General features: G+C 46.9%; 2 protein-coding genes across 2 annotated transcripts in view; both read right to left on the bottom strand.

Annotated features, from left to right (window-relative positions):
• Window positions 1–1,251: 1,251 nt before the first annotated feature.
• LOC116995166 (endonuclease domain-containing 1 protein-like) overlaps window positions 1,252–16,878 on the bottom strand; it is a 74,689-nt gene continuing 59,062 nt past the window's right edge. Inside the window, exons 2-3 of the mRNA XM_033057558.1 lie at window positions 3,784–4,105; window positions 1,252–1,797 (exon numbers count right to left, since the gene is read on the bottom strand). Of these exons, the coding sequence (XP_032913449.1) occupies window positions 1,252–1,797; window positions 3,784–4,071 (834 nt within the window). The 5' untranslated portion in view covers window positions 4,072–4,105. The remainder of the gene's footprint in view (window positions 1,798–3,783; window positions 4,106–16,878) is intronic.
• On the bottom strand, window positions 11,883–16,717 carry LOC116995704 (endonuclease domain-containing 1 protein-like). Its single transcript, XM_033058602.1, has 3 exons — window positions 16,633–16,717; window positions 13,785–14,106; window positions 11,883–12,528 (listed from the first exon to the last, which is right to left on the bottom strand). Exons 2-3 carry the CDS (start codon window positions 14,070–14,072, stop codon window positions 11,980–11,982), a joined length of 837 nt encoding a protein of 278 aa, XP_032914493.1. The 5' UTR covers window positions 14,073–14,106; window positions 16,633–16,717; the 3' UTR covers window positions 11,883–11,979.

The raw sequence follows: 16,878 nt of genomic DNA, 5'->3' as shown, positions 1-16,878 counted from the left end.
CAAACTAAATGATGTGGCACACATTGATCTTTTACAACCATTGAATATATTTCCCCAAATCAATTTCCCATAAATCTGCAGAAAAGCTTCAGAAGCTGAGCAGAGTATCAAGCAATCCAAGGAGTGCATCACAGCAATTTAGCTTTGGCTGCTCAAAGCTTTCTATGTATCTGATGCCAAAGCCTGCCTGTCTGATACAACAGGTGCTGCTCTCAAGATGCACTTCCAAAAGCAAGCAAACAAAAGCATGTCCCAGAATCACATAATCACTGAATTGTTGGGTTCTGGAGGGACTTCTCAAAATCTTCTAGTCCACACTCCATGCTCAAGCAGGATGAGCCAGAGCAGGTTGTCCAGAATCATGGTTGGGGTTTGGGTATGTGCAGACATGGAGATGTCCAGACAAGATGTGTGGGCAGCCTGAGGTGCCCTGGTGGCACAGCCTTGCTAAGGAGGGGAGGGACAAGTCAGCTGCACACTGTCAGGGAGAGCTAAGGAGGAGAGGACTCGTCCCTGAGAGCTCTCTCCTGAGATGGGCAGCAAAGCAAAGCAGCTGGAGGCTCTGGCCACGGCTTTGTGCCTTTGGGCAGAGGAGGAGGTGCCCTGAGGGACAGAACTGCAAACACAGCAGACAAGGAAGCAGCACAGAAGCTGCACAGGACATTTGTCTCCCTGTGCTCTGCTCTGCTGAGAGCCCAGCTGCAGTGCTGCCTCCAGCTCTGGGGCCCACAGCTCCAGAAGGATCCAAAGCTGTTGGAGTGGAGTCCAGTGCAGGCCATGAAGGTGCTCTGAGGGCTGGAGCCTGTCTGCTCTGGAGAGAGGCTGAGAGAGCTGGGCATGTTCAGCCTGGAGAAGAGTCCAGAGAGTCCAGTACCTACAGGATGTCTAAGAGGGCTGGAGAGGCTCTTTGGACAAGGGGATGGAGTGACAGGACAAGAGGGAATGGTTTCACACTGATGGAGGGCAGGCTTAGATGGGATATTCTAAAGAAGTAAATTGCTGGGAGCAGGCTGTGGTATATAGAGCAAAAGTTACCGAGAGCTGTTCTGACTGTCCCATCCCTGGAAGTGTTCAAGACCAGGCTGGGGAGGGCTTGGAACAACAAGGACAGTGGAAGGTGTCCCTGCCCGTGGCAGGCAGGTCAAAATGAGATGAATTTTAATGCTCTACACTCCCATCCAAGCCAACCCATTCTGTGATTCTGTGATTCTGTGACATTTGGGAAAAGCTCCTGAGCCTATTCCATCAAGCTTACTGCTGGGAACAGGAATTTTTGAACAGAGTAACATCCTTTCCCTCATAGAGGTCGGACAAACTCTTCTCTAGCCTCTTCAGGTTGAGTCTAGTCACCACGTTCATGTCTTTCTTGTTCTCAGCAATGGCTCCCCAAGCGTTTATGGGCTGTTTGCCCCTCACACAGCAGGCAGCTGACCAGATGTGGCTGGGTACATTAACCCTCCCATTGGAGATGTAGGTCTTCCCAGGTACAGCACCCGTGAGGACATAGGTGGTGTCACAGCCCTGGGATTCCTGGGCCACCGTGTTCTCGTAGTCATGCCAGGCACCCTGGTTGAGTATTGTGTACTGGGGCACTATGTTGGTGAGAGTGAAGGTAGCGTTCTTGTCATCACCAGTATGGTGGCCACTGGGACACAAGTGACCACGGTCCAGAAACAGGGCTTCACTGTAGTCTTTGTCAATAGCCTGATTCTTGGCAATCTGCTGTGATTTGATCTTGTATTCTCGTATGATGGAATCCTCTCCTTCCATATACTTGTGATAACTTTGGTCGATCAGCTTGACAAGGGAAGAAGAGGAAAAGGTGTCAGTACTGAGGATGCATGGAATGAAACAGATTACCCTGAGAAGACGTCTCTGTCAAAACCCCAATTTGTCTCCTCAGTTTAGGAAAATGCATGAATCAGAGAGAAATCGTAAACATGGCCCTCCTGAATGGACACAAAAGCTTTAACTAGAAAGCAGCTCAGAATGCGACTGCTCTCATTTGTGACCCTTGTGATCCAGCCTGCAGCCTGTGCTGGGAGCATGGATGGATGCATGAGACAAGGAGCATTTCCCACTCTGGTGAGACACCTTCCCTGCCAAATCTGCCTCTCTTTCTTCCTGTCCCCACTGCCCAAATCTGCTCAGGGATTTTCCTGGATCCTCTCACACCACGGGGTGATTCATTGATTCTGTGATTTTATGTGTGGTTCCTACACGTGTACCCACTCCTGGAACACAAAAAGTTCCCTTCTCTAACCCCATACCTAGGGAGATGTGGCAGGAGATCAGTCCTGAGGCTGAGGTTTCCCTGGGAGGGCTGCAGTTTATTTAAGGATGAACATATTTTCTCTGGATACAAAGGATCTCAATGTAAATGGTATGTGTTACAGCAGTGCTAAGAATGTGTCTGAGAGCTGATCTGAGCCAGGCAGCATTTTCTGCAGCATCACTCAAAAGAAGTTACAAATGATCAGCCTCGAAGAGGAGCCTGTAATCCCAGAAGAGTCCTGGGGAATCTTTGGCAGTGCTCCAAAAAGCCTTCTGGAGAAAGTTAACAAAATCAATAATGTTCAAGGTAATCTGTCCCTATAGTCTAGGAAGAGAAGGCCAGTGATGGGTTTGGAGCATGCTGGCCTGGTGGCAAGTGGCCTGGGCCATGCAGGGGGTTTGGATTGAGATGATCTTTAAGGTTCCTTCCAACACAAACCACTCTGTGATTCTACAAAATGACAGAAGATTTTATGCTTCACTAATGTGAAGGCTGCAGTGGTACAAGAGCAGATTAATTGCTCATGTTCATGTGAGTAACAAGTGCAAATTATTATTGTTTTCAAAACTTCAACATGTTGTTGTTCATCTAGAGGGAAGCATATTTAGCCTTCCTCTGAAACGGGACTTTATGATCTTCCACATTTTCACCCAAATCTCTTCCCCTACTCTTCCCATGGAAAGGTCCTGAATTTTATGCCCTTGTATTCCTTAATTGGGCTGGCCTGTGTTCCTGGAGGTTTGTCTGAAGGACATTTGTGAGGGTTCCATAGCTTTGGAGTTCTGTCTGTCTGCTGGATCCTTCTGGACCAAGCCTGAGCCAAAGGTGCTCAGGGCTCACTGCCCATGCATGGAGATCACACCCTTCTGACTGGACTGACACTGCTGCTCTTCACTTTTCACTGCCTCAGACATCACTCCAGAAATCCCTCTACACTTAAGCTGACCCTCTCATCTCCAGTGCCTTTTCCCCCACGGCTTTGTCCCTGGGCCATCTCAGCCCCTACTGAGTTTCTCCTCACTTCTCTCACACCCCTCACAAAGCCTGTTTGACTCTTCACTGGGAGCAGATAAGCTCTGTCAGGGCTGCAGAACAACTCAGGGAAAAGTGGGGAGCAGATCCCAGCAGGACTGGTGGTCCCTCAAGTTAGCCTCTCTTGGGTGCCTTTTGGTCCCATGACTTGGTCCCCCATCCCAGCAGGGCACCGGGAGGGGAATCATTGGACTTTGTAATGTAACACAAATTATTTTGATTTGCTGTTGCTGTCAGGTGAAGGCAGAAAACTGGGCACCTTTGGGATATGATTCATCTCATCCTCCTGCTGATGTCTCAGATGCATCAGAGGAACCACGTGGTGCAGGTGCTTGAAAGTAAAAGGATAAAATTCCCATCCAGTGTGTGCATTTGCCTGTGAGTAGTGGGGTGGTAGGAAAAAGAAGTGGTAATTTAAATGCTGCAGCTCATCTGTGAGTGAATGGAAGGTGATGCCCAGTAAGAGAGACACTTACCTGAGGCTCAACCAACCATGGCTGATCTCTGTCTCCTGGTCCAGGCTTGCAGATGTAAGCAGAGTACACTGGAATTCTGTTGTTTCTGTCATACAGTGTGGCAAAGCGATATTTGTTGTCATAGAACTGGCAGATCCTGGCTGCATTCGTTGGACGCAGGGCACCACGTGGGGGGGTTTTCTCATAGAAAAAAAGAGCACAAGGTCCTAGAAAGGCCTCCACCACCTCGCTGTGCCCCAGCCAGAGGCAGCTCGCCAACACCTGCAGCAGCAGCAGCAGCCTCAGCATGGTGGGAGGATTTCAGTGAAGGGCTCTTGTTCCCCTGGAAGGCAAATGCAGAGGGACACTCAGCTTGGACAGAGCTGGGCATGGCCTGGAGGCTTTTTGTGCAGGGGAACAGAGCTGGCAGAGTAGGAGATTATGAGAGACCAGGAAAGGAGTAATTTATGTCCTGCTGGATAAGGAAAAATCTTGAGGGCAATAAAGGTGAAACCTAAACCAGAGTTTAGGTGCCCAGAGGAGGAGGCAGCAGTGGGAGAAGTCAGCCTGGGTGAGGAAGGAGCCAAAGCCACCACGAGTGTCATCACCTGTCACTGCAAAGTTATCTTGCAAGTGAGGCACAGCCCTGGGACAAGGTCACCTTTCCCCACCTCCCTCCTGCCCTGAGCACCTCCCCACAGCAGACACCTGCAGCTGGGCACAGACTCTGCTCAGGCCCTGCAATGCTGAGCTGGGCTAGAATCTCATGGGGCACTGGGCAGGGAAAGAACAGCAGTGCTGCACTTCCTACATGTCCCTGGCCCCATCCAGGTTCACACAGACACACAGCTCCTCCAGTCAGACCCAATCCTGAAGCCCAATGATGCACTTGGGCTCCTGCCTCTCAGCTGGCATTGGGCAATGGCTGTCCTGCTGCTCACCCTGCATTTCCACGTTATCCAACCCCAGACACTGAACTTGCAGAGACATGGAGTGTGGGAGAGCCTTGGTGGGGGATGGTGGTCAGAATAAACTCAGGCGCTCTCTATGTTCTGGTCTTGAAGTTTGCAGTTTATTGCATAGGGCGTGGGTAAAGAGGGCCCTGCTTGGAGCTGCCAGCCATAGCTCAGAGCAGGGCAGAGAGAGAGTTTGGGGTGGTAGGAGTTCTAAGAGATAAGTAAGAGGACAAAGTAAGAGAAGTAAGTAAGAGCTAAGAGAAGGAATTAAGAGAGCGAGTTTCTCATTACAACACAATAAATCTTCTTCCATATTGAATATTCTAATTTCCACTAACCAATCTAATACATGATACAAATTCTCTAACATTTGCATGCAACCTATAGAAATTGCTATATTACAGTGTTTTACTGCTTTCTTATCTCTAAACATTATCTCACACCCTTCCTGTTACGCCTGGAGAGAATCTCTGCTGGCTCTTTGGTATTTGTGGCACCTGGCATTATCTAAACAAAGGAAGGAATCCTTCAAGCATCCACATTGTTGCTCTCAGCCACACAGTCGAAAACTGCTATCATTTCTATATCGCTTCTGGTTTTCATATTCTCAAAATCTTTTGCTAGACAATCATATTTATAGGTTTTCCTGACTCATCCTTCCCAACAATGGAGAGAGAAAATGAAGGGGCCAAGCAGATGGTAGCAGCAAGCAAGAGAGATAACACCTCAATCTTATCAGCACAATGGCTGCTGCAATGCAAGCACTGAGAGGGTGCAGCTCTTCCTGTGAGTACTTGGGATTCCTGCTGTTGGCATTCTTCAGCTTTTATGATGGATTTTCCTGTACTGTCAAATGCATCATTGCAAGAATTTCTTGGTCAGACAGCTGTCCCATTTTGTCTTTCTCAGTGCTGATGTTCTTCTCAGCAGTCACTTAGATCATTCCTTTATGAGAAAAGTGCTGAAAAGCTCCCTGGGATGCTGGCAACCAAGCAAGGGGCTTTGTGTCATTTCAGAGGCAACACAGGTTTGGGATGGCAGGGATGCTTCCATTTGCATGGCCAGACACTCAGTGGAGTGATTTATTATCAGCAGCATTTGGAATAAGGCAGGGAGGACAGGCAGTTCAAAGGGTTCCTGGCACAGAAAGCTGCCACAGCCTCTAAAGCACAAAGCTCAGCTTTGGCTGGGAAGGGGCTGAGGTGAGGGCTGCTGAGGGCTTGACAAGTCACCTTGCACATTTGTTCTTTTCTTATCCTTCTCCCTGACCCTCATCTCTGCATTTCCATTGCATTCAGCATGTAGAGCTACACACAGCTCTGCCCTGAAAACTGCTATCTGGTCCTTTTTTTCTTTTGTTGTGTACCACATTCCTGCACCAGGAATGTGGTGACCAATGATCTAGAAACTGAGAACATGAACCGCAGGTGTTGAGTTCTTACAATACGCTACAGAGCACAGACTAGTCTGCCCCAAATCAATTTGAGAAATGTCTGAGATGTCCTTTAATGTTACCCACACAATGAGATTAAAATTTATCTAACTAACTTAACATCTTACTCAATAGATACATAGATAAAATCCCTCCATGACAAAGAGCAGCACAGGACACTGCTCACAGCCCCGAAGTGGCAGAGGACTCTCAAATGCCTCTGCTGCAGTCTCAGATTGGCTACTTTTGTATGATCTCCAAGCAGACAGAGTTGTTGGGTTTACCAAACAGGGTTTAGAGAGAATTTTCTAGGAGTACAGCCACCCGTGTTTGTCTGGAGGAGTGTTGCAAGGTCATGGTTGGAGTTTTGGTGCTCAATAAAATCACCCCTCCTTGTTATTCAACAGTTTGATGTTAATTTTCAGGTTGGCTGCTTTGAGTTTCTTTCCCAAATCCTTCCTTCTCTCCTTGCCCTCCTGATTGACAGAGAATACTAAAGTGCTGCAAAATTCAGTGCATGCATAAGCTCTGATTGCTCCTTGGAGATCATTGAATCCAGCCTAGGCTTTGTCTTTACGTATTTATTGCAATGCTCAGGAAAAGCTTGGAGTATTGGAGTGAGTGGTGAGGAAGGAGCAGGAGCTTACCTTGAAGCAGAGTCTCAGAAGAGGCAGCTGAAGAGTTCCTTCAGTTTTCTCCCTGGAGAAAGGACTGTTGGAATCCTCAGGAGTGTCACTGCAATATATACCCAATCATAAATATGCAATATATAACATTTTTCTAAGCAGAGAATACCACAGAATAGAGAAGCTTTCCGTTTATTTGGGGTTTTTTGAGGGGGTTTGTTCATAGCCACCATGAAATAGGTTGACAGTTGTTTGTAATGGTTTCCTCAGAATTTCTCTGAAATTCACTGACTTGCAGCATGGTATGTCAGGATCAGTTAACAGGGTCTGGTGACTTCCTTGGTCATTTCATCAATCCCACCAGCTGCAGCTGCTGCTGCTCCAGCTCCTACATGTGTTTGTGTTCCCAACAGAACATCTCTGGTGACATGAGATGGACTGGCCTGTCTCTGAGTACACTCAGACAGTCACAGGCTGCTCTTCTGCAGCCTCATATAACATCATTCCTATGGCCAGGCAACAAATATTCTCTTGCCTGATGGCCATGGCTTTGTACCAGCTTCATCCCAGCAGCCTGGGAAGGAGAAGGCTCTGGGGATACCTCAGAGCACCTGCCAGGACTTTAGGAGTCTACAGGAGAGCTGGAGACAGACTATGGACAAGGGTGTGGAGCTGATAGATGTGCTGGGTTCAGAGTAAATGTTCTTGACAGTGGCAGGTGTGGGGCTGTGTTTTTGGAGTTCTGCTGTACACAGAGCTGATAACACAGAGATATTTTTTGTTATTGCTGAGGAGAGCTTTTACAGAGCCAAGGCCCTTTCTGCTTTTTGTAGTGCCAGGCTGACCAGGAGGCTGGGGGTACTTGGGAGGTTGGGAGGAGACACAGCCAGGACAGGTGACCCTAAGAGACCTGAGGGATCTCCCCGACCATGTGGCATCATACTGAGGATATAAAGTGAGGAGAAGAAGGAAGAAGGAGAGGACATTTGCCGTACTGAGTTTTATCTTCCCAGGTAACTGTTAGGTGGGATGGGCCCTGCTCTCCTGGAGGTGGGTGGACATTTTCTGTCCGTGGGGAATGGGAAAATGGTAAATTTTACCTACAACCCTAGCACAAATATGGCCACAGCCTTTGTACTGACAATACACAATGCTTCAGTGCATTCAATATTCCCTATCATTGCATTGGGACTGAATCATGACGGAGCTGTTCTCTATCCTTCCAAGCATAGAGAATGGGCCCGTCAGATCGGTGGAAAATAGCAAACTGTCAGTCTGGAAGCTTGCATTGCTCGAGAACAATTGGGATTTATCTGTGAAAGTAATGCGATCAGAGCCCAAGATATTTGTTTATATACTGAACAGAACGTCTGCAACTTTGAAATTCACCCAAATGACACTCCTGAGACCGTACTGGTATATATAGGCAATGGCTGTGCTTGCTTGAGAACTGCTTGTGATAGTGCTTCTGTGGAAAATTTAGTAGTAAGCACTCAAAATCATTCAAATCTTTGTGTTTGTAACTTTACTAAAATTACAGGATGTGACTTTTCTTTTGTAGCTCCAGTAATCTCTCATCATCTTTTACAGTCCAATTATACACTGATCTCTCACTTACTGCCTTCCCCCATTGGAATGAATCTTTCTTTGGTAAAGCAATTGCTGCTTCACCAAGACCTAATCAATATTTTAGAAAGGATTAAAGGTAATGGACAAAGAACTTTAATAACTGTTTTCCATAATGTGAGTGAAATTCATCATGTCCTGGAAAGAGTAAAAACAGCTGCGGAATACCGATGGTGGGATACTCTTTTTGGGTGGTTGCCTACTGCCACAGGGGTCCTAAACAAACTGCGTCATCCCATCATTGTCCTCCTGATTCTAGTCTTGATTGGTTTTGTTCTATCAGCAATTCTCTACATTATGAATTGGAGAATTATGAAACGGTTGACACATTTGACATCCACACTAAATTTACACAAATCTGTCACCATTGACATCCCTAAGGTTATTAATGTAAGGAGTACTGTGTGACCTTGAAATAGGACGAAACATGTTCTTGATTACAAAGATAATTTTCTTCTCCTGTAATTTGAGTGATAGTTGAAATGATTTAGTTTTCTTTTTGATTATCTTAACTTTTGAATATCAATTTACAAATTGTTCAGTTAAATTGAATTGCATCTTAAATAATGATTGAAATTAATTGTTGCATTGTATTTCATATTGAAATTGGTCATTTCTCTCTGTTAGCAGAAATTGTTTCTATGGAATGAAAATAATTGGATAATTGGAAAGATTGATCATTTGTTTGTTTTTCCCTTCCTCTTTCCCCTTATCTCTCTTACTCTTCTATTCTATCTATTTTCCTGTCTTGGTTTTCCCTAGGATGTGCTACAAACTCGGACGAGTCCTGAAGACGTCAGAATAACACCACGAAGAAGCGCTCCTGACTATGATCGTGAGTCACGGGGTGGTGTAAGAGTCGGCCCGAAGATTGCCTGATTCTACCTCACAACCATCATCAGTGGCTGAGACCTTGAGACCCCCACCACTCGTTCCAGGCCGGAGCCGCTGAAGCTGCACCAAGGCGGATGTTCTATTGAACTGAGTTTGGTTGTGCGCTGCACTGTGCCCTAGCAGGTGCAGGCTGGACCGTACCTCTTGCAGCTGAATCAACAGGCCTCACTCTCACAATGGTCCATAACTCTTCCCACCTTTTGGCCAGTGGACCCTCGCCTCGAGATGGACTATAAAATTATCACCCTCAGAAGAGACTTTTGAAGACTTTCCTCTCCCCAACGGACAGAAGACATCGCCGGATGATCGGAGGACTTCCCATCTGTTGGTAGCTATTCCCCCTCCACTCTTTTCTTTCTCCTTTTCCCCTGCCTCTTACTCTCCCTTCTCTCTGTTTCTCTGTGTCTTTGTCTCTCTTTCTGTCTAACTCTCCTCTGTCTCTTTCTCCGTTACTGTCTTTAACTCTCTCTCTCTCTCTTTCTCTCTCTCTCTCTCTCTCTCTCTCTACCCCATCATCCCTTATCCCTCTCCTCCTCACCATTACCCCAAAACTGAATTGTTGACCCTCAATAAATTGCTCTGCTGCTTGTTGCTGTACAAAACCTTAGTCTCTTGCTGTTGTCCTTTGCACCCTGTGGTCAAACGAACCATCACGAATCCCGCTCAGGTTGTGGGGACCGTGACACCCTCAACCCTGAAGGATCAAGAGTGAGGACATCAAGGTTGCAGGTGTCATTGCCGGAGCCATGGGGGTGTCTTGTATGAGCTGTTGGCACCCTGGCCCACTTTGTTCATGCCCATTCCCAGGAGAATAACTGGTGTCTGATGCTGACACTTGTGTGGGTGTTATGGCATCCTCAGATTGCACTTGGACACCCAATGTCCTGCAAGGATACTCTGGGCACTGAGACATCACTGGTGGTTGTAGAAATCTCAGTGAGAAGCAACTTGTGGTTTTATATTAGACATGACCCTGCAATGAAGCACTGCAACAATTGACTTTTATTGTAAGCTCTTGTAAACTAAATGATGCGGCACAAAATGATCTTTTTACTGTGGAAATACAACTGGAGAGCAGAACTGCTGGTACTGCTCAACATGGACGTGTTAGCCACAGTAGGCCCAAGTCTTGGTAGGAGTGAGTAGGCCCCAACCTTGGCAGAAGAAAGCAGGATTTTGGAGAAAGAATGTAAGAGATAAGAAGATGCTTCATACAGACTGCTTAGCCTACAGTTTCTACGGGGATTTGCGGGAAATGTGGTATCTACCTGGCTAGCTTAAACGAGGCTAGATTGAGCAATGTTATCAAGTTACAATTAAGCAACATACCTTAGTTACAGGAATATAACTAGTGTGCTGTTTTTAGTAACAGTAGAAATAGTATTTAAACTTTGCTTTGTGGATCAATAAATGACTTCATGGCTCCTTGCAAATCATGAAGAACCTGTGCGTTCTTTTCCACTGCTGACATTTTACAACCACTGAATACATTTCCCCAAATCAAATTCCCATAAGACTGCAGAAAAGCTTCAGAAGCTGAGCAGAGAATGAAGGTATAGAAGGAGTGCATCACAGGAATTTAGCTTTAGCTGCTCAAAGCTTAGCCTGCCATTCTAATACAACAGGTACTGCTCTCAAGGTGCACTTTCAAAAGCAAGCAAACAAAAGCATGTCCCAGGATCACATAATCACAGAATTGTTGAGTTTTGGAGGAACTTCCCAAGATTTTCTAGTCCACACTCCAGGCTCAAGCAGGATGAGCCAGAGCAGGTTGTCCAGAATCATGGTTAGGGTTTGGGTATGTGCAGACATGGAGATGTCCAGACAAGATGTCTGGGCAGCCTGAGGTGCCCTGGTGGCACAGCCTTGCTAAGGAGGGGAGGGACAAGTCAGCTGCACACTGTCAGGGAGAGCTAAGGAGGAGAGGACTCGTCCCTGAGAGCTCTCTCCTGAGATGGGCAGCAAAGCAAAGCAGCTGGAGGCTCTGGCCACGGCTTTGTGCCTTTGGGCAGAGGAGGAGGAGGTGCCCTGAGGGACAGAGCTGCAAACACAGCAGACAAGGAAGCAGCACAGAAGCTGCACAGGACATTTGTCCCCCTGTGCTCTGCTCTACTGAGAGCCCAGCTGCAGTGCTGCGTCCAGCTCTGGGGCCCACAGCTCCAGAAGGATCCAAAGCTGTTGGAGTGGAGTCCAGTGCAGGCCATGAAGGTGCTCTGAGGGCTGGAGCCCATCTGCTCTGGAGAGAGGCTGAGAGAGCTGGGCATGTTCAGCCTGGAGGAGACTCCAGAGAGTCCAGTACCTACAGGATGTCTAAGAGGGCTGGAGAGGCTCTTTGGACAAGTGGATGCAGTGACAGGACAAGAGGGAATGGTTTCACTCTGATGGAGGGCAGGCTTAGATGGGATATTCTAAAGAAGTAAATTGCTGGGAGCAGGCTGTGGTAAGAGCAAAAGTTACCCAGAGTTGTTCTGACTGCCCCATCCCTGGAACTGTTCAAGGCCAGGCTGGGGAGGGCTTGGAACAACCTGGGGCAGTGGAAGGTGTCCCTGCCTGTGATAGGCAGGTCAAAATGAGATGATCTTGAAGGTTTTAAGATCCTATCCACACCAACCTATTCTGTGATTCTGTGATTCTGTGACTTATGGGAAAAGCTCCTGAGCCTTTTCTATCAAGAATGCGATGCTTATTCCTGTGTACAAGAATTGCTGAACAGAGTAACTGTTCCATTATAGAGTTTTTTCAGCTGTGTCTCCAGCCTACCCAGGGTGAGGTTTTCCACAACATTCTTGTTTATCTCGTTCTCAGCGAGGGCCCCCCAAGCCTTCAAGGGCTTTTTGTCCTTCACACAGCAGGCAGCTGACCAGATGTAGCTGGGTATATTTACCCTCCCACTGGGGACGGTGGTGTTCCCAGGTACAGCACCCGTGATGACATAGGTGGTATCACAGCCCTGGCTGTTTTTGCTCATTGTATCTTCCTCATACATTCTCCAGGCATTCTGGTTAAGTTTTCTGTCCTGAGGAACAATGTTGGTGAGGGTGAAGGTAGCCCAACTCCACTTGTCATCATTGTGGTGGCTACTGGGACTCAAGTGACCACGGTCCAGATCTGCGAGGTTCATGTAGTCTTGGTCAATAGCCTGACTCTTGCCAACATCTGCTGAAGTGATCTGGTACCTTCGTATGATGTCATCCTCTTCATCCATATTCTTGTTATACGTTTCATTGATCAGCTTGACAGGGTAAGAAGAGGAAAAGGTGTCAGTACTGAGCATGCATGTAATGAAACATATTACCCTGGAGAAGACTTCTCTGATTGTCAAAACCCCGTTTTTTTGCATTTCAATGTAGGAAAATGCATGAATCAGAAAGAAATCATAGACATGCCCCTCCTGCATGAACACAAAAGCTTTAATTATAAGTCATCTCAGAACGTGACTGCTCTCAATTTGTCTTGTGATCTTTGTGATCCAGCCTTCAGCCTGTGCTGGGAGCATGGGTGGATGCATGAGACAAGGAGCATTTGCCACTCCTTGGACTGAAAGGTGACTTTGGTGAGACACCTTCCCTGCCAACTCGGCTTCCATTTACTTTTGTCTCCACAGCCCAGATCTGCTCAGGGCTCTCCCTGGATCCACTCATGCCACACTGTGATTCTGTGATTTTATGTGTGGTTGTTACAGGTGTACCCCCGTCCTGGAACACCAGAGGTTGCCTCCTCTAACCCCATACCCAGGGAGATGTGACAGGAAATCAGCCCTGGAGCTGAGGTTTCCCTAGGAGGGCTGCAGTTTATTCAAGGATGAACAGATTTGCTGAGGAAGCAAAAAGATCTCAGTGTAAATGGAATCTGTGACAGCAGTGCTAAGAATGTGTGTGAGAGCTGCTCTGGGCCAGGGAGCATTTTCTGCAGCATCACTCAAAAGAAGTTACAAATAATCAGCCTCTGAGAGGAGCCTGTAATCCCAAATGAGTCCAGGAGAAGCTTTGACAGTACTTCAAAAAGGCCTCTGGAGGAAGTTAACAAAATCAAAGATTTTCCAGTTATCATGTGTCCAGGGTCTAGGAAGAGAAGGCCAGTGATGGGTTTGGAGCATGCTGGCCTGCTGGCAAGTGGCCTGACCCATGCAGGGGGTTTGGATTGAGATGATCTATAAGGTTCCTTCCAACATAAACAACTCTATGATTCTACAAAATGGCATTGGACTTTGTAATGCAACACAATTTAATTTGATTTGCTCTTGCTGTCAGGTGAAGGCAGAAAACTGGGCACCTTTGGGATATGATTCATCTCATCCTCCTGCTGATGTCTCAGATGCATCAGAGGAACCACATGGTGCAGGTGTTTGAAGTAAAAGGATAAAATTCCCATCCAGTGTGTCCATTTACATGTGAGTAGTGGAGTGCTAGGAAATAGAAGGGGTAATTTAAATGCTGCAGCTCATCTGTGAGTGAGTGCAGGATTATGTGTTGTAAGAGAGACACTCACCTGGGGCTCAACAAACCATCTGTCATATCTACTTCCATTTCCAGGCTGGTAGATGTAAGCAGAGTACACTGGAATTCTCCTGTTTCTGTCATACAGGGTGGCAAAGCGATATTTGTTGTCATAGACCTGACAGATCCTGGCTGCATTTGTTGGACGCAGGGCACCACTTGGGGGGGTCTGTGCATAGAAAAACTGAGCACAAGGTCCTAGAAAGGCTGTCACCACCTCGCTGTGTCCCAGCCAGAGGCAGCTCGCCAACACCTGCAGCAGCAGCAGCAGCCCCAGCATGGTGGAAGGATTTCAGTGAAGGGCTCTTGCTCCCCTGGAAGGCAAATGCAGAGGGACACTCAGCTTGGACACAGCTTGACATGGCCTGGAGCCTTTTTGTGCAGGGGGACAGAGCTGGCAGAGGAGGGAATTATAAGACACCAGGAAAGGAGTAATTTATGTCCTGCTGGATATGGAAAAATCAAGAGGGTAATAAGGTTGAAACCTAAACCAGGGTTTAGGTGCCCAGAGGAGGAGGCAGCAGTGGGAGAAGTCAGCCTGGATGAGGAAGGAACCAAAGCCACCACGAGTGTCATCACCTGTCACACCAAAGTTATCTTGCAAGTGAGGCACAGCCCTGGGACAAGGTCACCTTTCCCCACCTCCCTCCTGCCCTGAGCACCTCCCCACAGCAGACACCTGCAGCTGGGCACGGACTCTGCTCAGGCCCTGCAATGCTGAGCTGGGCTTGAATCTCATGGGGCACTGGGCAGGGAAAGAACAGCAGTGCTGCACTTCCTACATGTCCCTGGCCTCATCCATGTTCACACAGACACACAGCTCCTCCAGTCAGACCCAATCCTGAACCCCAGTGATGCACTTGGGCTCCTGCCTCTCAGCTGGCATTGGGCAATGGCTGTCCTGCTGCTCACCCTGCATTTCCACATTATCCAACCCCAGACCCTGAACTTGCAGACATGGAGTGTGGGAGAGCCTTGGTGGGGGATGGTGGTCAGGACAAACTCAGGTGCTCTCTATATTCTGGTCTTGAAGTTTGCAGTTTATTGCATAGGGCGTGGGTAAAGAGGGCCCTGCTTGGAGCTGCCAGCCATAGCTCAGAGCAGGGCAGAGAGAGAATTTGGGGTGGTAGGAGTTCTAAGAGATAAGCAAGAGGATGAAGTAAGAGAAGTAAATAAGAACTAAGAGAAGGAATTAAGAGACCGAGTTTCTCATTACAATACAATACATCTTCTTCTATATTGAATATTCTAATTTCCACTAACCAATCTAATACACGCTACAAATTCTCTAACATTTGCATGCAACCTATAGAAATTGCTATATTACCATGTTTTACTGCTTTCTTGTCTGTAAACCTTATCCCGGACCCTTCCTGTTATGCCTGGAGAGAGTCTCTGTTGGCACTTTGGTATTTGTGGCACCTGGCATTATCTAAACAAAGGAAGGAATCCTTCAAGCGTCCACATTGTTGCTCTCAGCCACACAGTCAAAAACTGCTATCATTTCTATATCACTTATGGTTTCCATATTCTCAAAATCTTTTGCTAGATAATCATATTTATAAGGTTTTCCTGATTCATCCTTCCCAACAATGGAGAGAGAAAATGAAGGGGCCAAGCAGACGGTAGCAGCAAGCAGGAGAGATAACACCTCAATCTTATCAGCACAATGGCTGCTGCAGTGCAAGCACTGAGAGGGTGCAGCTCTTCCTGTGAGTGCTTGGGATTCCTGCTGCTGCCCCTCTTCAGCTTTGATGATGGATTTTCCTGTACTGTCAAAGGCATTTTGCAGTACTTTTTGGACAGCCAGCTGTCCCATTTTGTCTTTCTCAGTGCTGATGTGATTCTCAGCAGTCAATAAGATCATTCCTTTATGAGAAAAGTGCTGAAAAGCTCCCTGGGATGCTGGCAACCAAGCAAGGGGCTTTGTGTATTTTCAGAGGCAGCACAGGTTTGGGATAGTAGGGATGCTTCCATTTGCATGGCCAGACACTCAGAGGAGTGATTTATTATCAGCAGCATTTGGAATAAGGCAGGTAGGACAGGCAGTTCAAAGGGTTCCTGGGACAGAAAGCTGCTCCAGCCCCTAAAGCACAAAGCCCAGCTTTGGCTGAGCTGCACCAGGAATGTGGTGTCCAATGATCTAGAAACTGAGAACAGGAACCACAGGTGGTGACTTCTTACAGTACTCTGCAGAGCACAGCCCTATTTACCCCAAATCAATCTGAGAAGTGACTGAGATGTCCTTTAGGGTTACCCACACAATGAGATTAAAATTTATCTAACTAACTTAATCTTACCAATAGATTAGTAATTTTATTTAATAGATACATAGATAAAATCCATCAATGACAAAGAGCAGCACAGGACACTGCTCAGAGCCCCGAATGAGCACAGGACTCTCAAATGCCTCTGCTGCAGTCTCAGATTGGCTGATTTTGTATGATCTCCAAGTAGACGGAGTTGTTAGGTTTACCAAACAGGGTTTAGAGTGAATTTTCTAGGACTACAGCCATCCATATTTTTCTGGAGGACTGTTGCAAGGTCATGGGTTGAGTTTTGGTGCTCAATAAAATCACCTCTCCTTGTTATTCAACAGTTTCAAATTAAATTTCAGGTGAGCTGGCTTGAGTTTCTTTTCCAAATCCTTCCTTCCCTTCTTGCCCTCCTGATTGACAGAGAATACTAAAGTGCTGCAAAATTCAGTGCATGCATAAGCTCTGATTGCTCCTTGGAGCTCAATGAATCCAGCCTAGATTTTGTCTTTATATATTTATTGCAAAGCTCAGGGAAAAGCTTTGAGTATTGGAGTGAGTGGTGAGGAAGGAGCAGGAGCTTACCTTGAAGCAGAGTCTCAGAAGAGGCAGCTGAACAGTTCCTTCAGTCTTGTCCCTGAAGAAAGGACTGTTTGAATCCTCAGGAGTGTCACTGCAATATATACCATTTTTATAAGCAGGGAATACCACAGAAAAGAGAAGTTTTCCGTTTTTTGGGTTTTTTTTTTCAGGGGGTTTGTTCATACCCACCATGAAATAGGTTGTCAGTTGTTTGTAATGGTTTCCTCAGAATTTCTCTGAAATTTGCTG

The sequence above is a fragment of the Catharus ustulatus genome, chromosome 4 (genome assembly GCF_009819885.2).
Source record: "Catharus ustulatus isolate bCatUst1 chromosome 4, bCatUst1.pri.v2, whole genome shotgun sequence".
Lineage (NCBI taxonomy): Eukaryota > Metazoa > Chordata > Aves > Passeriformes > Turdidae > Catharus > Catharus ustulatus.
The sequence above is the reverse complement of the archived record's forward strand: the minus strand, read 5'-3'. Positions and strand labels throughout refer to the sequence as shown.

What these genes read in the sequence shown, in the direction of transcription:
- LOC116995704 (XM_033058602.1), bottom strand. Translation starts at nt 14,072, where the DNA reads ATGCTGGGGCTGCTGCTGCTGCTGCAGGTGTTGGCGAGCTGCCTCTGG. An exon ending in GATGGTTTGTTGAGCCCCAG is followed by an intron (nt 12,529 to 13,784) that starts GTGAGTGTCTCT and finishes TACCCTGTCAAG; the next exon opens with CTGATCAATGAAACGTATAA.